The following is a 19,484-nucleotide window of genomic DNA, read 5'->3' as shown; positions in this document are numbered from 1 at the left end:
GCCTTGAAGCCTAGAGTGAGGAGTTTTTGTTTGGAGCGGAGGTCGATAGGCAACCACTGGAGTTGTTTAAGAAGGGGAGTGACATGCCCAGATCGTTAGGGTAGTAGTAGGTAGTAAGTATAGTAGTAGTTATGCATTCTCTGTCCACAAGAAGCTGACTCTCCAATGGGGCAGACCTAAAATATTTCTATGCAACTGAATGAAAGCATACAATAAAATGAACTTAAATATATAAAATGAAATATCAGTAAAATTCAGAAAAGCTCTTGAGCCTGGATCTGGGGATGTTCTCTGAATTCTGGCCTTCCCCAGGGCACATCTGAGCATTTGGCATTGCATAGCTTTAGAACTCGGCAAGCGCTTTGATTATCGAGTTTCCTGGAGGTCCTGAGCGGTGGAGTCGAAGAACAATATCCTTGAGCAGTCCGCGTACTTTTAGAGTTTGGGTGGGGATTCTACTGCGAGATTCATTAGCTCTCGAATAAGGAATTTTTGCTGGGTCTGGGACATCAAGGGTGAAGATTTCTGATTGAAGAACCATCTAGTACTTTCCATGGTGGGGACGGGTCCAGTGGGAATTATGGATTTAGCTGACTGACGTGGGCGATGAAGATTTCAGCGACTACCAAAGCAACCACCTGCGGGGTCCTGGCACTACAGCACAGCTTCAGCACTGAGCTGTCGTCAATGCGGCTGACAGTTGGTCCAGCATGTGAAACGCCTTCGGATGCATTTCACTATTTGCTGTACTCCTCCCTACCTACTCTTTCGTTGCACTCCTTGATGCAGCAGGAACACGACTGACAAAGATGAGAGAGTGTAAGTGGCACTAAAAATAATAATAATAATAATAATGGTATTTTTAAACGCTTACTATGTGCTAGCCACTGTACTAAGGGCTAGAGTGGATACAAGCAAATCGGGTTGGACACAGTCCCGGTCCCTTGTGGGGCTCACAGTCACAGTCACCATTTTCCACATGAAGTATCTGAGGCACAGAGAAATGAAATGACTTGCCCGAGGACACACAGCCGACAGGGGATAAGAACCCACGACCTTCTGACTCCCAGACCCGCACTCTATCCACTACGCCATGCTGCTTCCCACTACGCCCTACGCAAATCAGTACTGCAACCAAATCTCCGCGCCGCCTGTTGTGAAGCTTACTACAATGCTCTGCACACAGTAAGCGCTCATTCAATAGTATTTATTGAGCGCTTACTATGTGCAGAGCACTGTACTAAGCGCTTGGGATGAACAAGTCGGCAACAAGTCGGCCGCTCAATAAATAGGGTTGAATGAATGAATGAATGAAAGCTCAGCAGTGCGTGCGTGTGTGGTTTACAAGCAGACCGGAGACCCTGAGATGAGAATTAGACCAATCAAACTCTCTGCAAGCCTAAACTGGGCCAAAGGTTCAGTTGCAAACGCGGACGGGAATCGCGTCCTTCTGGATCACCGAACTCTCCGATCCCAAGGTGGCGCTTTCCCACGTTTCACGGGCCTGCAGTTTTCCTGTTGAGACCGCAGGCGCCGCTGTCGGCCAATGCGGAGCGAGAGCTCCCGCCGGAGATCCACTGGACAGGAATTTCCTTCCCATTCCCACAAAGCAGAGCCGGCGCCCAAGCTCACTCGGACCCAGGGACTCCGGTCCACCCTAGAGCCCACGGATTCCCAGCCAAACAAAGCTGAAACAATCATTCTCCTTCGCCGCGGATCCCTGGACTCCAATGGCCACTTGAAAATCCGATTTTCCCAGTTGAAGCGGCCCAGGGAGAGAGAGGAATGGGGACGAGCCGGGAGCAGAGGGGCCGGGAAGGCAGGCGGCAAGTACTGTTTCCCTTCTTGTTCTCTTTGTTATGCCGGGCGCTGGGCGAGCAGATTCGCTACTCGATCCCCGAGGAGATGGCGAAAGGCTCGGTGGTGGGGCATCTGGCTAGAGATCTGGGGCTCAATATCAGAGAAGTGTCCGGTCGGAAGCTGCGGGTTAGTGCCGAGAAGCAGCTCTTTACTGTGAGCGCCGACAGCGGGGACTTACTTGTCAGCCACCGAATAGACCGAGAGCAGATATGCGGGAAAACAGTACGTTGTTCCATACTGCTAGAGGCAGTTGTTGAAAATCCCTTAAATGTCTTTCACGTCAATGTGGAGATTCAAGATATCAATGACAATCCCCCGCGTTTCCGCAGGAACCACATTGATTTAGAGATTTCCGAGTCTGCCGTGTCTGGTGCTAGCTTTGCCTTAGAACCCGCTCAAGATCCAGATGTTGGGATCAATTCCTTAAAAAATTACCTGCTCAGCACCAATCCGAATTTCTCCTTCGATGTGAAGGAGACCAAAGATGGAAACAAATATGCCGAATTAATTGTGGGGAAGCCTCTGGATCGGGAGACGCAGAATTCCTATCATTTAGTGCTCACAGCCGTGGATGGCGGGGATCCGGTCCTCAGTGGCACTGTTGAAATCCGGATCAACGTCACGGATGCCAATGACAACGCCCCGGTGTTCAGCCAGGACGTGTATAAGGTCAGCCTGAGGGAGAGCCTGCCCCCGGGCTCCCCCGTGCTGCGGGTGGAAGCCACCGATAAGGACGAAGGTGCCAACGCACGGGTCACCTTCGCCTTTAGTAATGTCGCTCAGACTGTCCGACACGCGTTTGCCCTGGACCCCGTTAGCGGAGAAATTTCAACGAAAGGGATCCTGGACTTTGAAGGCATCAAAGGATATTCATTGGTTCTTGAGGCGAAGGACGGCGGAGGTTTGGTCACCCAGTGTACCGTAGAGATAGAAATCCTAGATGAAAATGATAACGCTCCTGAGGTGACGTTCACATCCATCTCCAGTCCGATTCCCGAAGACTCTGAACTTGGGACTGTGATAGCCCTGATCAGGACTCGTGACCGAGACTCAGGAGACAATGGGGCGGTCACGTGTCGGATAGAGGGCGAGATTCCTTTCAAGATTGTCTCCTCTTCCAATAATTACTACAAGTTGATGACGGACAGTGTCCTTGACAGAGAGCAGACGGCAGAGTACAATATCACAATCACAGCTACCGACAGGGGAAACCCCCCTCTCACTACTTCCAAAACGATCTCCCTGCTCGTTGCCGATGTCAATGATAACCCACCCGTGTTCCCCCACACTACTTACGTGGCCTATGTGCCCGAGAACAACCGGCCTGGAGCTTCCATCTTCTGGGTCAGCGCTTCCGACCGGGACCTGGACAGTAACGCCCGCATCTCCTACTCCCTGCTGGACAGCTCCGAGTCCGAACTGCCGCTGTCCTCGTCCGTGTCCATCAACTCGCACAGCGGGGACATCTATGCGCAGCGCTCCTTCGACTACGAGCAGTTCCGCGCCTTCGAGCTGCACGTGCAGGCCCAGGACTCCGGCTCCCCGCCGCTGCGGGCCAACGTGACCGTGCGCGTGTTCATCGTGGACCAGAACGACAACGCCCCCCGCATCCTCTACCCCGCCCTAGAGCCCGACGGCTCGGCCCTGTTCGACATGGTCCCTCGCTCGGCCGAGCCCGGCTACCTGGTCAGCAAGGTGGTGGCGGTGGACGCGGACTCTGGCCCCAACGCCTGGCTGGCCTACCACGTGCTGCAGGCCAGCGATCCCGGGCTGTTCAGCCTGGGGCTCCGCACCGGAGAGATCCGGACAGCGCGGGCCTTGGCCGATGGAGACCCATCCCGGCACCGCCTGCTCGTGGCGGTGCGGGATGGTGGCCAGCCACCCCTCTCATCCACCGTGGCTCTCCACCTGGTCTTCGCCGACAGCCTTCAGGAAGCCCTTCCCGAGCTGAGCGATCGCTCGGCTCCTTCGGATTCACAATCAAAAGTTAACTTTTTCCTGGTCATCGCTTTAGCGATCGTCTCCTTTCTGTTCCTCCTGACGGCGGTCTTTGTGCTCCTTTTCAAGTGCCGAGAGCCCCGGCCCTCGACGGTCTTCGATTCTTTCCCGCCCGACCTCTACTCCAGTCTGGCCCGAGGGCCCTCTTGCGGATACAGCAGCGCGACTCTCCCCGTTCCCTACTCGCACGTCGTGCGTCCGCCCACGGAGCCGAACCTCAGCGAATTCACGTTCCTGAAGCCACCGGACCCCTCCGCCCCTGGTCTGATCGATTCTGGTATTAGCAGCGACTCTGACCGCGAGATCCCTACTCTGGAACCGCTCTCCAAGGTGAGCTGAACTTATTGAAACAGAGGCCGGTTTGAACCATTTTCTTTCCAAGCTCATATACTCACGGGTAGAATCTCTGCCATCCTGGTCATTCCCGCAACCAAATATTTTCAGTTTCGTCCTGTTATTGCTTCGAAGGCCGGGATTTCGGGCCCGACCTCTCCCTCCCTTACAAGCCCACATCACCGCCTTTCTGGTTCCCTCCTGCCTTTGAGCCCTGCTCTTGCCTCCGCTCTCTTCCCAAGACCAGGGTTTGGATTTTTTCCTCCTTCTCAGGAATAACGTAAGTCTCGACTGTAAGATCCTTGTACTTCTGTTGTACTTTCCCAAGCTGATGGGACCGTACTTTGCCTTCAGTGAGAGCTGAATGAATTCCTTCACCGCCACTGCTGCTTGCGGTGCTGCCATACCTATTCAGATTTGTATCTCAGGCCTCAGGAGGGCCATTTCAAACTGTTCTGATTGTGGATTCCCTAGACTGTAAGCTCGTTGTGGGCAGAGAACATATTTACCAGCACTGTTGCACTGTGCTCTCCCAAGCGCTTAGGACAGTACTCAATAAATACCATTGATGGTGGACGTTGATGGTGATGATGATCTTAGGACTCTCCCCTTCCTGTTTACATAGATCCATCTGTGTAGAGTGGACTTTTTCGGAGAAAGACTTGGACTCCACCTTGAGTGGGATGGGAGACTTATGAAGCAGTGAGGATTTAACTCTTCTTCCCCTAAAACTTTCCTACTCTGTTTACTGTTCTCACCAACTCTCTCTCACTTTCTTATTCACACTTTCCCTTTTGCTTGGAATGACCACTCCCATTACTTCCAGCAGAAAACTGTTCTCCCTATCTTCAAGGTCCTTCTGAAATCACACCTCTTCCAGAAAGCCTTCTCTGGATGACTCCTTATCTCCCAATTTTATATTCCTGGCTGCCATTTCAGTACCTCTCTGTAATCTAAGCACTACAGTACTCAAAGACCCCATATCTCATCTATCTATTTTTATACTCTTTTTATTCACTCCTATCTGTAATTTATTTTAGTACTTGTCTTCCCTGCTAGATTGTGAGCTCTCTGAGGGTAGGGATCATGTCTACTAACTTTATTGTACTTTCCCTAAGACTTAGTGTTGTTCTATACAACAAAGTCACAAACAAAGCAGTATGCTGTAAAATTCTTTCAAATGAACCTGGGTAAAAGCTGGCCAATAAACTGAAGGGAAGAAAAGGGCTAGAAAAACAGTAGACTCCAGGAAACAAAGATGCTAGCTAGCCTTCACTTCCCAGAAGCCACTGGGAGGAGTTTGCCTCCCCTGCCAATACTAGAAAAGATTTACCACATTCTGAGCTCTTTCCTCAGGGATGAATTTGGAGGAAAACTCAGTTTGCTATAGCACTTTGACTCTTGCTGCTAATTGTTTCCCTGCTCCTTGATCTGATCTGGCTAGGACTCTGTTGAATACATTTTCTATATGGTGAGGTGTTTTTCTATCAGTTTAAGCTATATATGAAAGAAGGCTCAGATGGGCTTATGTGGGTCTATTTCAGTCCAAACCTTTCTCTACATCTTCATACCCCAGTAATTTTGGACTATGTGCTCATGTGGCTTAGCACTTGGTGAGAGGCTTTTGTAATCAGGCAATCAAGTCATAAACTTGAAGCTTTAAACCTCAGTGGTTTTAGTCATTGCTCTGTAAATATCAATCTTTGTATCTCTCTGTTAATATTCTTCCCAAATGTAAAATTAATAACATTTGTCACTTGCATCCTGTATGACTTTGGGTAAATCACTTAAGTTACCTGTGCCTCCATTTCTTCATCTGTAAAATGGGGATTCAGTGCCTGTTTTCCCTCCTACTTAGACTGTGGAACAGCGACTTTGTCTGACCTGATTATCTTGTATCTTTCCCATTACTTAGAACAGTATTTGGCATATAGTAAACTCTTAATTATTATCATTCAATTATTTTGACTGCTATTCTGTCTGGGAATCTAGTTTGGGAATCATGTTATTTTATTTGGGAATCATGATATTGTCCCTTCTTTTCTTATTGGGTTTTCTGAGTTCAGCGTGGTCTCTATTAATTTTATGTTTTGTTCAGCTAGGAGGCCCCAATCTCATAAAGTCTATTCTCCTGAGTCCAAAAGACCCACAAGGGAAGATCATACTAGCAACTCTATGCAATAATACTAGTAATAATAATAATGTGCCAAGCACAGTGCTAAGTGGTGATCAGATCAGATACAGCCCCTCTCTCACATGGGAGTCACAGTTTAGAGAGAGGGACCACAGGTATTTTATCCCCATTTTACAGATGAGGAATCTGAGACAAAGAAAAGTTAAGTGACTTGCCAAAGGTCACACAGTAGGCAAGTCCCAAGAAGACACTGGACCATATGATCACATTTCCTTTGAATATCTGTTGACCGTTTTCCCAAAGTAATGGCATGACCATATCACCAAGGCTTATTGGTACAGTTAATCAGTTCCTAAGACAATGTGACAATGCTTCCCCCTATTAGTTCTAAGTATCTGAGCTCTAGTAGTGTAGTCACTTATGTATGAATCAGAGTTTGTCAAGGTTCCTCTAAGTACTAATCACTGTAGCACTTTGTAAATATCCTTGTGCTTAAGAACTTAATCAATCAATCAATTCTTTTTATGGAACACTTTCAGTGTGCAGAGCACTGTTCTAAGCACTTGTGAGAGTACAGTACAATAGAGTTGGTACAGATGATGACTGCCACAAGAGGCTTACAATCTAGAAGGGGAGACATGCATTAAAATAAATTACAGATAGGGATAGTGAGAGAATATGAGGATATATACGTGAGTCATGTGGGACTGAGGATGGAGTGAATATTAAGTGCTTAAGGGGTACAGATCCAAGTGTATAGGTGATTCAGAAGAGAAAGTGAATGGGGGAAATCAGGGCTTAAAGAAGACTTCCTGGAGGAGATGTAATTTTAAAAGGACTAACCTACATGTCCTCTTTCCTTCCTCCTACCTCTAAATTATTTTAGGATCTGTCTCTCCTGCTAGATTGTAAGCTCCTCTAAGGCAGGGCTCATATCTACTAAATTTATTCAACACCTCACAGGACTTAGTACTCTGCATAGAGTAGGTGCTATTTACTAACTCTCTAGAGGGTGTTTGACTTAAGTGATGGAATGGAAGAATCTGGAGATGGGAATTTGAGAAATAATTTAAACACAAAGAGAGGGAAAGAAGTGGATGAGAGTAAGAAGGAATGTCAGCTGGGAGAAACTTGAAGTTGAAGGTGAGAAGCTGCTCACAAAATGATTGATTGATGGCAGAGAAAACTTTTCGTTGATTTTCAGTCTATGGTTTGGCAGGAGCTACATGGGTGCTGGGATCAATACATTAAAAAATGTTCAACATTTCATGGGTGGTGTTTTCCTTAGTCTCCCTTTACTAGCCACATTTAGAAACCTTCTAGAGCTTGGAATTGGCTCCCAGAACTGGGTTTTCAAAAAGACCCATTACTTTGAGTTTTCCTCTAAGCATGCAATAACTCTTCCAGGCTGACAGAAATTGAACTGAAACAACTGTTTAAATTGCCAGCCCTCCCTTTCAGTGCACTCCTGAGAAGAAGAAAGTACCTTATGCTGTCTTTATCATGCAGGTTGTGCTCATTATATTAGTAGTAGAAATAGTAGTCATAATCACAGTCATATTCATTGTAGTAGTTGTCATCATAATGATAATAATAATAACATTTATTAAATGTAATTTTGTACTAAGCACTGGGATTGTGAGTTTGGACACCATACCTGTCTCAAATGGGTCTAGAAATGTATCTATTCCCCTTTTTCCAGAAGAAGACTCTGAGTCCTTGAATGTTCAAGTGTTTTTTTCCAAAGCCACCAAGTTGGCCAATAGTGGAGCTGTTACTCAAACCTGGGTCTTCTGACTCAAAATTCTCTGTACTTCCACTGGGCCAGAGGAACTAGATGGGTTCTTGCCCCTCTCCTCAGCATTTTACAGGACAGACTCAAAGGAGCTTCTGAGAGCAGGTGCCAGAGAGCATAAAGTTGCCTCCCTCTCAGCTGGAGGACCACTTCAACCCCCATCCCTTTTTCTCCACATAATCTCCTGTTCCAAACTCAGAGTAGTTCTAAGTGTCATTAGATGCAGAGGCCTGAAACACAGGCCTTGAAACGCTATTGAGCTCATGGATTACCAGAGACAAACTGGCAGTGCCTGGATGCACTACTTAATGGACTTAATTTCATCCTGTCTCTTCATTCATTCATTCATTCAATTGTATTTATTCTCGATCTCTTCTGTGAGACCTCCCACCTAGATCTCTTAGAATCTGCTAGGTTTGAAAGCAGAGGATCTTCCTCATCCTTCTCCCTCCTTCTGATGGCATAGGCGGTTGCCCTGTTGTTTGTCTTTTCTTCAGCTCCACACTCTCTCCCTTACTTCCCTAAGGTCATTTTGCATTTTTAATTCTAATCCAGGTCCTCAATATTCCCCTAATAAAAAGGAAAGTCCAGAACAAAATAAATGTTGAATGACTGAGGTTAGAAAAACTTAATTCAATTCATATTTCTACTGATCAATCAATCAGTGATATTTACTGAACACTTACTGTATGAAGAGCCCTGTACTAAGTGCTTGGGAGAGTATAATATTATAATAATGATGATGATGGTGATAGTTAAGTGCTTAATTTGTGCCAAGCACTGTATTAAGTGCTGGGGTAGGTACAAGACAATCAGTTCCCACATGGGGCTTACTGTCTAATTGGAAGGGAGAGTAGGTATTGAATCCCCATTTTGCAGATGAGGGAACTGAGTCCCAAAGAAGTAAAGTGACTTGCCCAAGGTCACACAGCAGGTAAGTGGCAGAGCCAGGATTAGAACTTAGGTCCTGTGATTCCCAGAGGGTTCTACCAATAGAACTGGTAAGATATGATCCCTGTCCACAAGGGCCTCACATTTTAACGTGAGAGACAGACATTATAATAAATTACAGAGAGGAGAAGGGGCATAATAAAGGGATATGTATAATAGTAGTAATAATAATAATTGTGGTATTTGTTAAGCGCTTATATGTACCAGGCATTGTACTAACCTCTGGTTTGGATACAAGTAAATCAGGTCCCTGTCCCACATGGGGCTCATGGTCTTAATCCCCATTTTACAGATGAGATAACTGTGGCCCAGAGAAGTTAAGAGGCTTGCCCAGGAACAAACAGCAGACAAGTGGCAGAGGTGGAATTAGAGCCCGGCTCCTTCTGACTTCCAGGCCCATGTTTTATCTACTAGGCCATCTTGCTTCATATGTATATAAGTAGAACTGGGGAAGGGAGAGTACAAAAGTGCTTAAGAGGTATAGCTCCAAGTTCATAGACAACACACTGTTAATAAGGGCTCAAGAAACAGTTATTACAGTTTATTTTTATATTAAGCTTTCCCCAGTATCTGAAGAATGCACTCCTGATGGTGAAATTCACCTATGGGTGTGTGGTGCTTTTGTAATTATAATAAAGATGGAAATGTGTGAAGGTTAGGGAAAAGAGGGGATAGTCAGGGAAGGCTTGGTGGAGGAGATTTGACTTGTGTATAAAGGTGAATTTGATATCACCTCACTTTACTGTACAGAAATTCGATAAAGTCATTCAAGCTAAAAATATGTGGCCTTTTTATTTTGGTCTCTCTGAATCCTCCCATTCAGAGTTCTCTGGACCTTCTCTAGCTACTGACCCACATCTCCAAACCCCAGTAGCTTCTATCTCTACCTGTCTTTCACTTTACCACACTACGCCTAGACCTTCCCAACGTCGCTACCTCTACAAGGCTATTAAGTTCTCTGAGAGTAGCTTCTTCTCTTTTATTGTCTCATCTTCTTTCCCCTCATTTCCTCATCTCTCCCCCTCCATAACTGCCATCCCCATCCCTTCTAATTATGGAGAAAAGCAGCATGGCCTAGTGCAAAGAGCAGAGGCCTCATAGTCACTCATAGTTAGAGGAACTGGATTCTAATTCTGACTCTGCCATTTGTCTGCAGTGTGATCTTAAATAAGTCACTTAACTTCTTTGTGCCTTGGTTTCCTAATCTGTAAATGGGGATTCAATACCTGCTCTCCCCCTTACTTAGACTGTGAGCCCCCTCTGGGACAGGGACTGTGTCTGGCTTGATTACCTTGTATCAACCCCAGAGCTTAGAACAATGCTTGACACATAGTAAGTGCTTAACAAAAACCACAATTTTATCATTATTGTTATTGTTGTTAGTAACAATACTAACAATAATAATAATGGAGAACCTGAACCTCAAAGTAAAATGGTAAGTTTTCTCCCAGTTCATCTCTAACAAAGCAGTAGTCAACCTACAAGGCCTGTAGATGGAAGGGCTCGATAAACAGTTATTAAATTGTATTTTTATATTTAGATTTCCCTAGTATTTGAAGAATGCATTCCTGATGGTGAAATTCACCTGTGGATGCGTGGTACTTTTGTATTTATAAGAAAGATAGAAATGTGACTTCCATCCTTGGGATATGGAGAAGCAAATCATGCCTGGCCCAAGTTGCTTCTGGAAAGGAAATCCAGCCCCTTTGGGAGGTAGAGTTACTCTTCTGGGACTCTAGGGTGTTATTCAGGGGTTGCAGCTTCTGTGTGTCAAGTGGACCCCCAGTGTATTTCCTAAAGTGGCCTAATTTGCTGTTGTAGTAGCAGCACCAATATATTAATATTAATTAAGCATCGAAGAGTGAAATGCACTGTACTAAATGCTTAGGAAAATAAATTAGAAGCAAGAGACATTCCCTGTCCACAAGAAGCTTGCACTCTAAGAATGAGCTTGCAATTTGATAGCCTAAACTCTTTAAAGTTCCAGTAAAATAAGACTAAAGCTTATATTTGACATATTTGGCAAAGTCGGTGAGATGGTGTCTTAGTGGTAGAAGCAGTGTGGCATAGTGGAGAGGGCATGGGCCTGTGAGTCAGCAGGATCTGGGTTCTAATCCTAACTCTGCCAGTTGTCTGCTGTGTGAACTTGGGCAAGTCGCTTAACTTCTCTGTTCCACACTTATCTCTTCTGGAAAATGGGAATTAAGACTGTGAGCCCTATGTGGGACAGAGAATGTGTCCAACCTGATTTATTTTTGTCTCCCCTAGTGTATAGTACAGTGCTTGGCACATAGTAAGCACTTAAAAAAATACCACAATTATTATCATTATAATTATATTTTAATGATAATTATATCATGATTATTATATCATTTCATTATTATAATTATTGGGTAGACAGGGCATGGAGAAAAGGATTATTTCTAATTATCCATTTTAAAATTCCTGAATCAGACTTATTTTTGAATGTATATGCTGAAAGACAATTAAGAAACTCCTTCAAGATTAAGTATGTGATATTTTCAGGATTTTATAAAATACAAAGCAATTTATTCTACCATGAATTATGAGGAATGGAATTATTTGTATATGAATTCATGGACACTTTTCTTATTCAGTTAAAAAGAAAATAAAATGTATGGATCACCACCACCAAAATGAGTGGTTAGCTAGATAAAATAATTGAGTCCTATCAATCAATCAACCTAATTTATTGACCATATATGTCAACAGAATCCTGCTTGGGGTAGTGCAATACAGTTAGAAAACATAATCTCTGCTTTCAAGAAACTAACAATCACATAAATGATCATCTTTCCATGTGGTAGGACCTAAAAGAAATTAGGCCAAGCTTGAATGAAGTCAGGGAGGGAGACATAAAAGAAATCAAGTAGGGATTGGCACATAGTAATCATTAAGTATTCCCTTAAGGAGAGGAGTATGTCTAATATACATTTTCAAATACGTGCTGCAATGTTCTGTGAACAGTGGGTGCTCAATAAACACTTTTGGTTGAATAGGACTATTCTTTTTCTTATTATTCTTGAATTAGGTTTTCATGGATTTGTCTAAATAGGATTTCTTGGGACAAGGCATATTTTGTGCTCTCTCATCCTAGTGATGTGGAGAGCTTTAGTAGACACCTCTTTAGGTAAGTGGAATCCTCCTCTAGACTAAGCTCACTGTGGGCATTTTTGTTATTATTATTTTTACATCCAGATATATTAAACTTTACATTCAGTTATTTATTCTGTTACATTTCTTGGCATATTCACTGTATTGCTTAGTAGATTATTTACCCTACTGCCCTCCTATTTATAAATAATTTGTCTATCTCCCCGATTATAACTTAAAAGTACTAATGATGGCATTTGTTAAACAATGTGGGTTTTGCTTCTGTTACATTCCTCAAGCACTTAGTACAGTGTCTTTCAGTGGATTTCAATTCCATTTGTGAAGGTCTGACTTAGTAATAAGATTAAAGTTGGGGTTGGGGTTCCATATTTTGGCAAAGTTAGTGAGATGGTGTCTTAGTAGATAGAAACTGTGTGCCATAGTGGATAGAGCATGGGCCTGAGAATCAGAAGGATCTGGGTTCTAATCATAACTCTGCCAGTTGTCTCAATAGTCAATTGTATTTATTGAGCGCTTCCTGTGTGCAGAGCACTGTACTAAGCACTTAGGAGAGTACAATACAACAATAAACAGACACATTTCCTGCCCCCAATAAGCTAAAAGTCTAGAGGGGGAGGCATTAATATAAATAAATAAATTACAGATATGTGCATAAGTGCTGTAGGTCTTGAAGTGGATAAATAAAGGCAGCAAGTCAGAGTGACCCAGAAGGGAATGGGAGATGAGGAAAAGAGGACTTAGTCAGGGAAGGCCTCTTGGAGGAGATAGGCCTTCAATAAGGCTTTTAAATTGTGGAGAGTCATTGTCTGTCAGATATGAGGGAGGGTGTTCCAAACCAGAGGCAGGAACCTCATTAGGAACCTTAGTAGGAGACTAATTCATATCACTGATTGTTGTAGATGAGCTTGCAAATAATAAGAATAATAATATAATAGTTAAGGACTCTGTGCCAAGTACTGGTGTAGATACAAGATAATCAGACTAGATCCGGTCCCTCTCTCTCATAGATTTTACTTTCTAAGGGGGAGGAAGAACAGGTATTTAATTCCCATTTTAAAGATAAGGAAACTAAGGCAGAGAGAAATAAGTGATTGCCCAAGGTCACATAGCAGGCTAATGGCAAAGTCAAAACTAGACCCAGGCCTACTGGCTCCCTGGCCTGTGCTCCTTTCACCAGATTATGCTGAGGTCGAGATCATCACCCTCTGAAATGGTAGGCCGGACTAAATGATTGCAAAATGATGAGCGCAAAGGAGGAAGTGTTCCCTGTTTTACAGCAGTTTGATCAATTCTATCAACCTTGAGTCACTGACACTTAATCAGAAATCTTCCTTGAGACTCAAAGAGCATGACACTGTACTTGGTGTTTGGTAAGTGTGTTAGAGACAGTCATTTTCCTCAGGAATTTTACCACTCATAAGTGAAGACAGGGAGCCATACAAATGACCTAACTATGGATATCTAAAATAATTAAAAGGGGCTGATTGGGTAACCAATTGGGTTGATGAACTGTGGAGTAGAGAGGGCACATTCTACGAAACTACATCCATCTCTTCAGGGCTATTCAAAAGCAAACAATTGCTACTTCAGGTCACTTACTGGAGTGGAAGCTCCTTATGAATAGGAAGTGTATCTTACGTAACTGTTGTACTTTCCTGAGCACTTAGTATGTTACATTCAGTGGGTGCTCAATAAATTCCATTATGTCTACTATTGGTGAGGGAAACGATGCTGTCAGAGTGTCTACCTCACTCCCAGCACTGATCCATAGTAAATAACATGGCCTAGTGGATAGAGAAGGGCCTGAGAGTCAGAAGGACCTGAGCTCTAACTTCAGTCCACTATTTGTTCTCTGACCTTGGACAAGTCACTTAACTTCTGTAGGCCTCAGTTACCTCATCTTTAAAGTGGGGATTAAGACTGTGAGCCCCATGTGGGACATGGACTGTGTCCAACCTGATTAGCTTATATCTATCCCATTGCTTAGTACAGTGCCTAGAACATAGCTTAACAAATATCATTTTAAAAAATTAAAAAGAATATTGGCTAGTGTGGGACCCAATTAGCCATTGGAACTAACATATTCCAGGGTCACTCTAGGCGGGGAATGATTTTAAAAGCCAAACTGCAGTTTCAAGTAGTCAATTGGTGGTATATATTGAGTGCTTTCTGTGTGCAGAGTAGACTTACTCCAGAAACCTCCTTCCAGGCCCAGACTAATAGCCATAGTAGTGTTAATATATATTGGGCACCCACATGAATCTTGCTGCACTTCTCAGGACAGCCAGGCACGCAAAGTAATTGAGAAGCAGTGTGACCTTGCAAGAAGCAGTGAGGCCTAGTAGAAAGACCATGAACCTAGGAGTTAGAAGACCTGGATTCCAATCCTTGCCGGCTTTGTGACCTTGGACAAGGTATTTAACTTCTCTATGCCTCCGGTTCCTCATCTGTAAAATGGGGATTAAATTCTTATTCTCCCTCACCTTTAAACTGTAAACCCAGTGCTTGACACATAAGAGATAGCAAGGCCTAGTGGAACTAGGAATGCAGGCCTGGGAGTCAGAAGGACCTGTGTTCTAATCCCAGTTCCACCACTTGCATGTTGTATGACCATGGGCAAGGAACTTAGCTTCTCTGTGCTTTAGTTACCTCATCTGCAAAGTGGGGATTAAGACTGTGGCCCCAAGTGGGTCACTGATTATGCCCAACTTGATTATCTTGTATCTACTCCAGTGTTTAGTACAGTGCCTGGTATAGAGTAAACTCTTAACAAATAAAATTTAAAAAATAGTAAGTTCTCAACAAATACCACAATGATTACTATTATGATTATTTTTCATTTCCAAAGCCCAGATTGTGTGAAATACTTTTGTAAAATATCTGAAAATTGAATAGAGGTTTTGTTGCCACTCTTTTTATTTCTACTCTATTGGACATTGTACCAAGAATATGTCCTTGCCTTAGATCTCCCAAATGACATTTCAACACTTCCTCACCATCAGTACACATAATGTATTCTCGTCCATCTCTATCTCCATTGTAGCAGTATTCATGGCCTTATATGCTATCCTTGTACTGCGTCCTTCTACCTGCAATTTATTTTAGTGTTTGTTTTTCCTGTTAGATTGTAAGCTCTTTAAAGGCAAGGATCAGGTTTACTAATTCTATCATACTCTTCCAAGCAGTTAGTTACAGTGCTCTGCACTCTGTCGGCACTCAGATCAATACTTTCGATTGATTAACTGTTGCCCTCTGTGCTATGGTGTGATCTGCAGAAAGACAGCAATTCCAGGAGTATCTGGTCAGTGTTATTCTACAATATCTGGTTTGAAGCACAGCAAGCCCAACAGCACAGCAAGGGAACCTTTGTGTGTGCACAATGTTGGCAAAACTGTGGGTTCCTTATTAGGTTTTTCAATCACAGATGCTAGGCACTGTACTAAGCAGTGGGACAGATAAAGGTAAATCAGGTTAAATAGAGTCCATGTCCCACATGGGACTCACAGTCTCATTCTAACCCTTCGAGAGAAGCAGTGTGGCTCAGTGGAAAGAGCACGGGCTTGGGAGCCAGAAGTCATGGGTTTGAATCCCGGCTCTGCCACTTGTCAGCTGTGTGACTGTGGGCAAGTCACTTCACTTCTCTGTGCCTCAGTTACCTCATCTGTAAAATGGGGATGAAGACTGTGAGCCTCACGTGGGACAACCTGATTACCCTGTATCTACCCCAGCGCTTAGAACAGTGCTCGGCACATAGTAAGCACTTAACAAATACCAACATTATTATTATATCCTCGACACTGCAGAGCACTGAGATGTCCCAGTACTAACTACAGTTTGATCTCTCACCTTCCTCTAGAGTGTAAACTCCTCCACTATAACCTAACCTCCTTGCGGACAGGAATCATGTCTATCAGTGCTATTGTATTGTAATAATAATAATAATAATAATACCATTTGTTAAACTTGATTTGCCAAGTGTTGCTGAGGTAGATATAAGATACTCAGATTGGATACAATCCCTGTCTCACGTGTGGCTCACCCATTTTAAGTAGAGGGAATAGGATTTAATCGCAATTTTACAGGTAAGGTAACTGAGGCACAAAGAAGTTAAGTGACTTGTCCACGATCACACAACAGACTACTGGCAGAGCCAGGATTCTAATCCAGGTCTTTTGGCTGCCGGGTCTGTGCTCCGTGCTCAGTAAATGCTCAATAAATACCATTGATTGAACAGATGATTCTTGAAGATGGTGATGATGGTAGTATCTCTTCTGTGCTCTTTATGTTGTGTAAGAGCTTGTGTGGGTTCTTGAACAGTGTTACCCCTCCATAGTTGTAAATACATAGTCAAATCCACAAACACATGGCTCTGACTACAGTGTGTCTCCCTCAGTAGTTCTGCAATAGTTGTATCTTCTCATGTTGGTAGGTTTTCTGTGGTTTGTAGGGTTTCACTTTTGAAGTGAAATCCTCTGGACTGTGAGGTCGTGAGTAAGGAATGAATCTACCATATTTTGCACTGTACTCTCCCAAGTGCTTAGTACAGTACTCTTCACACATTAAACAGTCAATAAATGCCACTATATGCCACTGATTGAAGTGGGGAACGAGAGACTATGGATGTACTGTTGCTATCTCCGCAGGATTTCCTCTTTTGTGATGAGACTGGAGTCACTTTCACCCAACAGAGGGGCTTGTTCATGTGTACAGGGCCATGCAGCTTCTTTAGAGATGGGTAAAAATCCTTGAATTGGTGGTGGTCTCATCGGTTTTGGCATCTCACCACATCGCACATGTGGCCCTTAATTTGATTTGCAAATTACTAATTAGACTCATTAGAATGGAAGCTCCTTTTGGGCAGGGAATGTGTCACTTGCTTTCTTTTGTACTTCTTAGTATAGTATATTGCACCTAGTGGGCCTTTAACGTTGCAAGTACTACTATTATTGATATTATTACTGTTACTATGTCATAATGTAGGTTTTTATGAGTCTTAGTAAATCAGGTTCTTAGATGAAGTTGCTATATGTCAGGGTCTTAAGGTGCTGAATTGCTTGATGCCTTGCTTTATTTTGCTGTCAATAATCTCCGAGTCATTGACGGTTTCTCAAGATCATTATCTTGGTGGCTGGTTAACAGTATGAAAGGGAGGAGCTCTTCACTATGTATATTGATGCTCATAGATGGGGTTCTATTGCTTCAGAGTTCCTTGAAGGTGTCTTCGTTCTCCAGATGATTGAGACTTCTAGTTAAATCAAGGGGCCAGTTTGATAAGGTGGTGAATTGCCATTGTGTACTTAGAAGAGGGATTCAGGAGATTGCTTGTCCAAACTTCTGCTCCACGTTCATGTGCCCTACAGAATGATGCATACGATGCTGGTCTGTAGTCTGTGAGTGCATCCAAGATGTTTTCTTTCTTTTTTTTATTGGTACACCGTGCTCGGAATATACAATATTTGTTCCATGATGCTCGGTACGGAAGTGCTATTTAATGACTAAATCCTGTCTTCAAACTAGGAAACAAGTGGATGTTGCATCTACCTATCTGACGGAGGAAAATAATGAGGGGCGAAGGGAGGTTAAGACTGCCACCTCGTGGGGGTAGATGTGAAATGCGTCCCCTATTCGGTATTCCCTGCACCTCCTCGCGGATCTGATAAAGCTCTGTGATCCGTGATGCTTCCCTCATTATGTCCTCGGTTTCCCAAGGTGGGGTCTGTAAGGCGTACTTTAATTTCCAGCGTTGTGAAAATAGAAACTATAAATAGTTCTCAAAGGGTTTGCCTCAGTAATTCAGAAAAGAGTGTAGCAGTGGTTCAGAGAGGATTTGAATCAATTTTAGAGAGCTTCTTAACATCTTTTTACAGGGAAAAGTTAAAACTTAAGAAAGATGTTGGTAGATTCGTGGATGAGAGATCCATGATTCGAAGGAAAAGTGAAGGGTGACAAAGGCCTAACAGTGAGGATGGATAGAGTAAGAGTCCCATCAAGAATGATGAACGAGCCTCGAACGATCCCCACCAAGAGCCTGCACGGAGGAATTGATGATCGCGCTGGTGGTCCCCCTTGCACTCTCTCGCTCCTGCCAGGAGTATTCCCACCGAGGGCAACGAGCAAGCAAACGGGAAGGGGTGCAGCATACTGCAAAGTGCATATGCAGTCCTCGCCCATGGTGGCCAGCTCCAGTTCTCACAGAATTCTCTTAGAATTTCCAGAGCAATCTTTTACCTGGACCAACAACAAAACAACACGCTTTCTCGCACCTCTTCCAAGCCCGGTACCACTGTCAGAGGCAAAATATGGGAGAGAATGGACCCGATCTGACTCCCTGTGGGTTTTCTCACGTTCTTATGCCCAACAATAGCGCCGCGAGGTTACCATAAAACAGTCCAGGACTTCTTCATCTGGAAGATGGAAGAAATAAGAGGGAGGGACTGTGCCACCTGGTGGAGACAGATTGTAAAATTCCCCCTGTAGCCTCTAGTTTCCACAGGGAAACGCGACCGTGTCGAGGCTGTAGTTCCGTTTTTTCATAGGCAGGGGGCCAGCCAAGGATGGAGTTGGGGAAATTCCTGCCTGGGATGTCCTGAGTGCTAAATTCAGGAAGGTCGTGCTGTGAGCGCGAACTGGTCAAAGAAAGAGATCTGAGGCGAACGTTTTCCTGACGATGCGATTCGTCGTGTGTAGAGTTTGGTTTCACGAAACGATTCTGAATGGTTCTGGGAGGCAGCTGTTAGTACTGTACAGAGGGGCCAGACGTGGTATCCCTATCAGTAATAATAATGATGATGATGGTATTTGTTAAGAGCTTACTATGTACCGAGCACTGTTCTAAGCGCTGGGGGAGAGGGGAGGAACACAAGGTAATCAGATGGTCCCACATGAGGCTCACAGTCTTAATCCCCATTTTAGAGATGAGGGAACTGAGGCACAGAGAAGTTAAGTGACTTGCCCAAAGTCACACAGCTGACAAGTCGCGGAGCCGGGATTAGAACCCATGATCTCTGACTCCCAAGCCCTTGCTCTTTCCATTGAGCCACGCTGCTTCTCTGTCAACTCTCGGGCATACGTGGGAGAGGTCAGAGAAGATCCTCCCTGAGCTTAATTCCGTCTTGCCTTCCCACCCCCTCCCCCCGCACTCCCACACGAATTTTGACCTCAGTTTCCCAGGGTGGCGGTGAGAGAGCGTGGGTTGCGTGAGGTGGAAAGTAATTAAGAAAGCGACGACTTGGTCCCGGCAGCTGTCTTGAGTCCGAGGGCGCCGGAGGCCGCTGCGCT

At 44.2% G+C, this 19,484-nt stretch overlaps 1 protein-coding gene across 16 annotated transcripts in view; it reads left to right on the top strand.

The window, feature by feature from the left end:
• Positions 1–19,484, top strand: part of LOC100092558 (protocadherin gamma-C4-like) — a 129,029-nt gene that overhangs the window by 82,722 nt on the left and 26,823 nt on the right. The window contains exon 1 of one of the 16 annotated variants that reach the window (XM_039910534.1): positions 1,481–4,188. The exons of the other annotated variants lie outside the window; for them this stretch is intronic. Coding sequence (XP_039766468.1) covers positions 1,786–4,188 — 2,403 coding nt within the window. The 5' untranslated portion in view covers positions 1,481–1,785. Of the gene's footprint in view, positions 1–1,480; positions 4,189–19,484 lie in introns of those variants that run through there. 16 annotated transcript variants of the gene reach the window in all.

Source organism: Ornithorhynchus anatinus, chromosome X2, assembly GCF_004115215.2.
Source record: "Ornithorhynchus anatinus isolate Pmale09 chromosome X2, mOrnAna1.pri.v4, whole genome shotgun sequence".
NCBI classification, from domain to species: domain Eukaryota; kingdom Metazoa; phylum Chordata; class Mammalia; order Monotremata; family Ornithorhynchidae; genus Ornithorhynchus; species Ornithorhynchus anatinus.
This window is presented reverse-complemented; position numbering and strand designations above follow the sequence as displayed.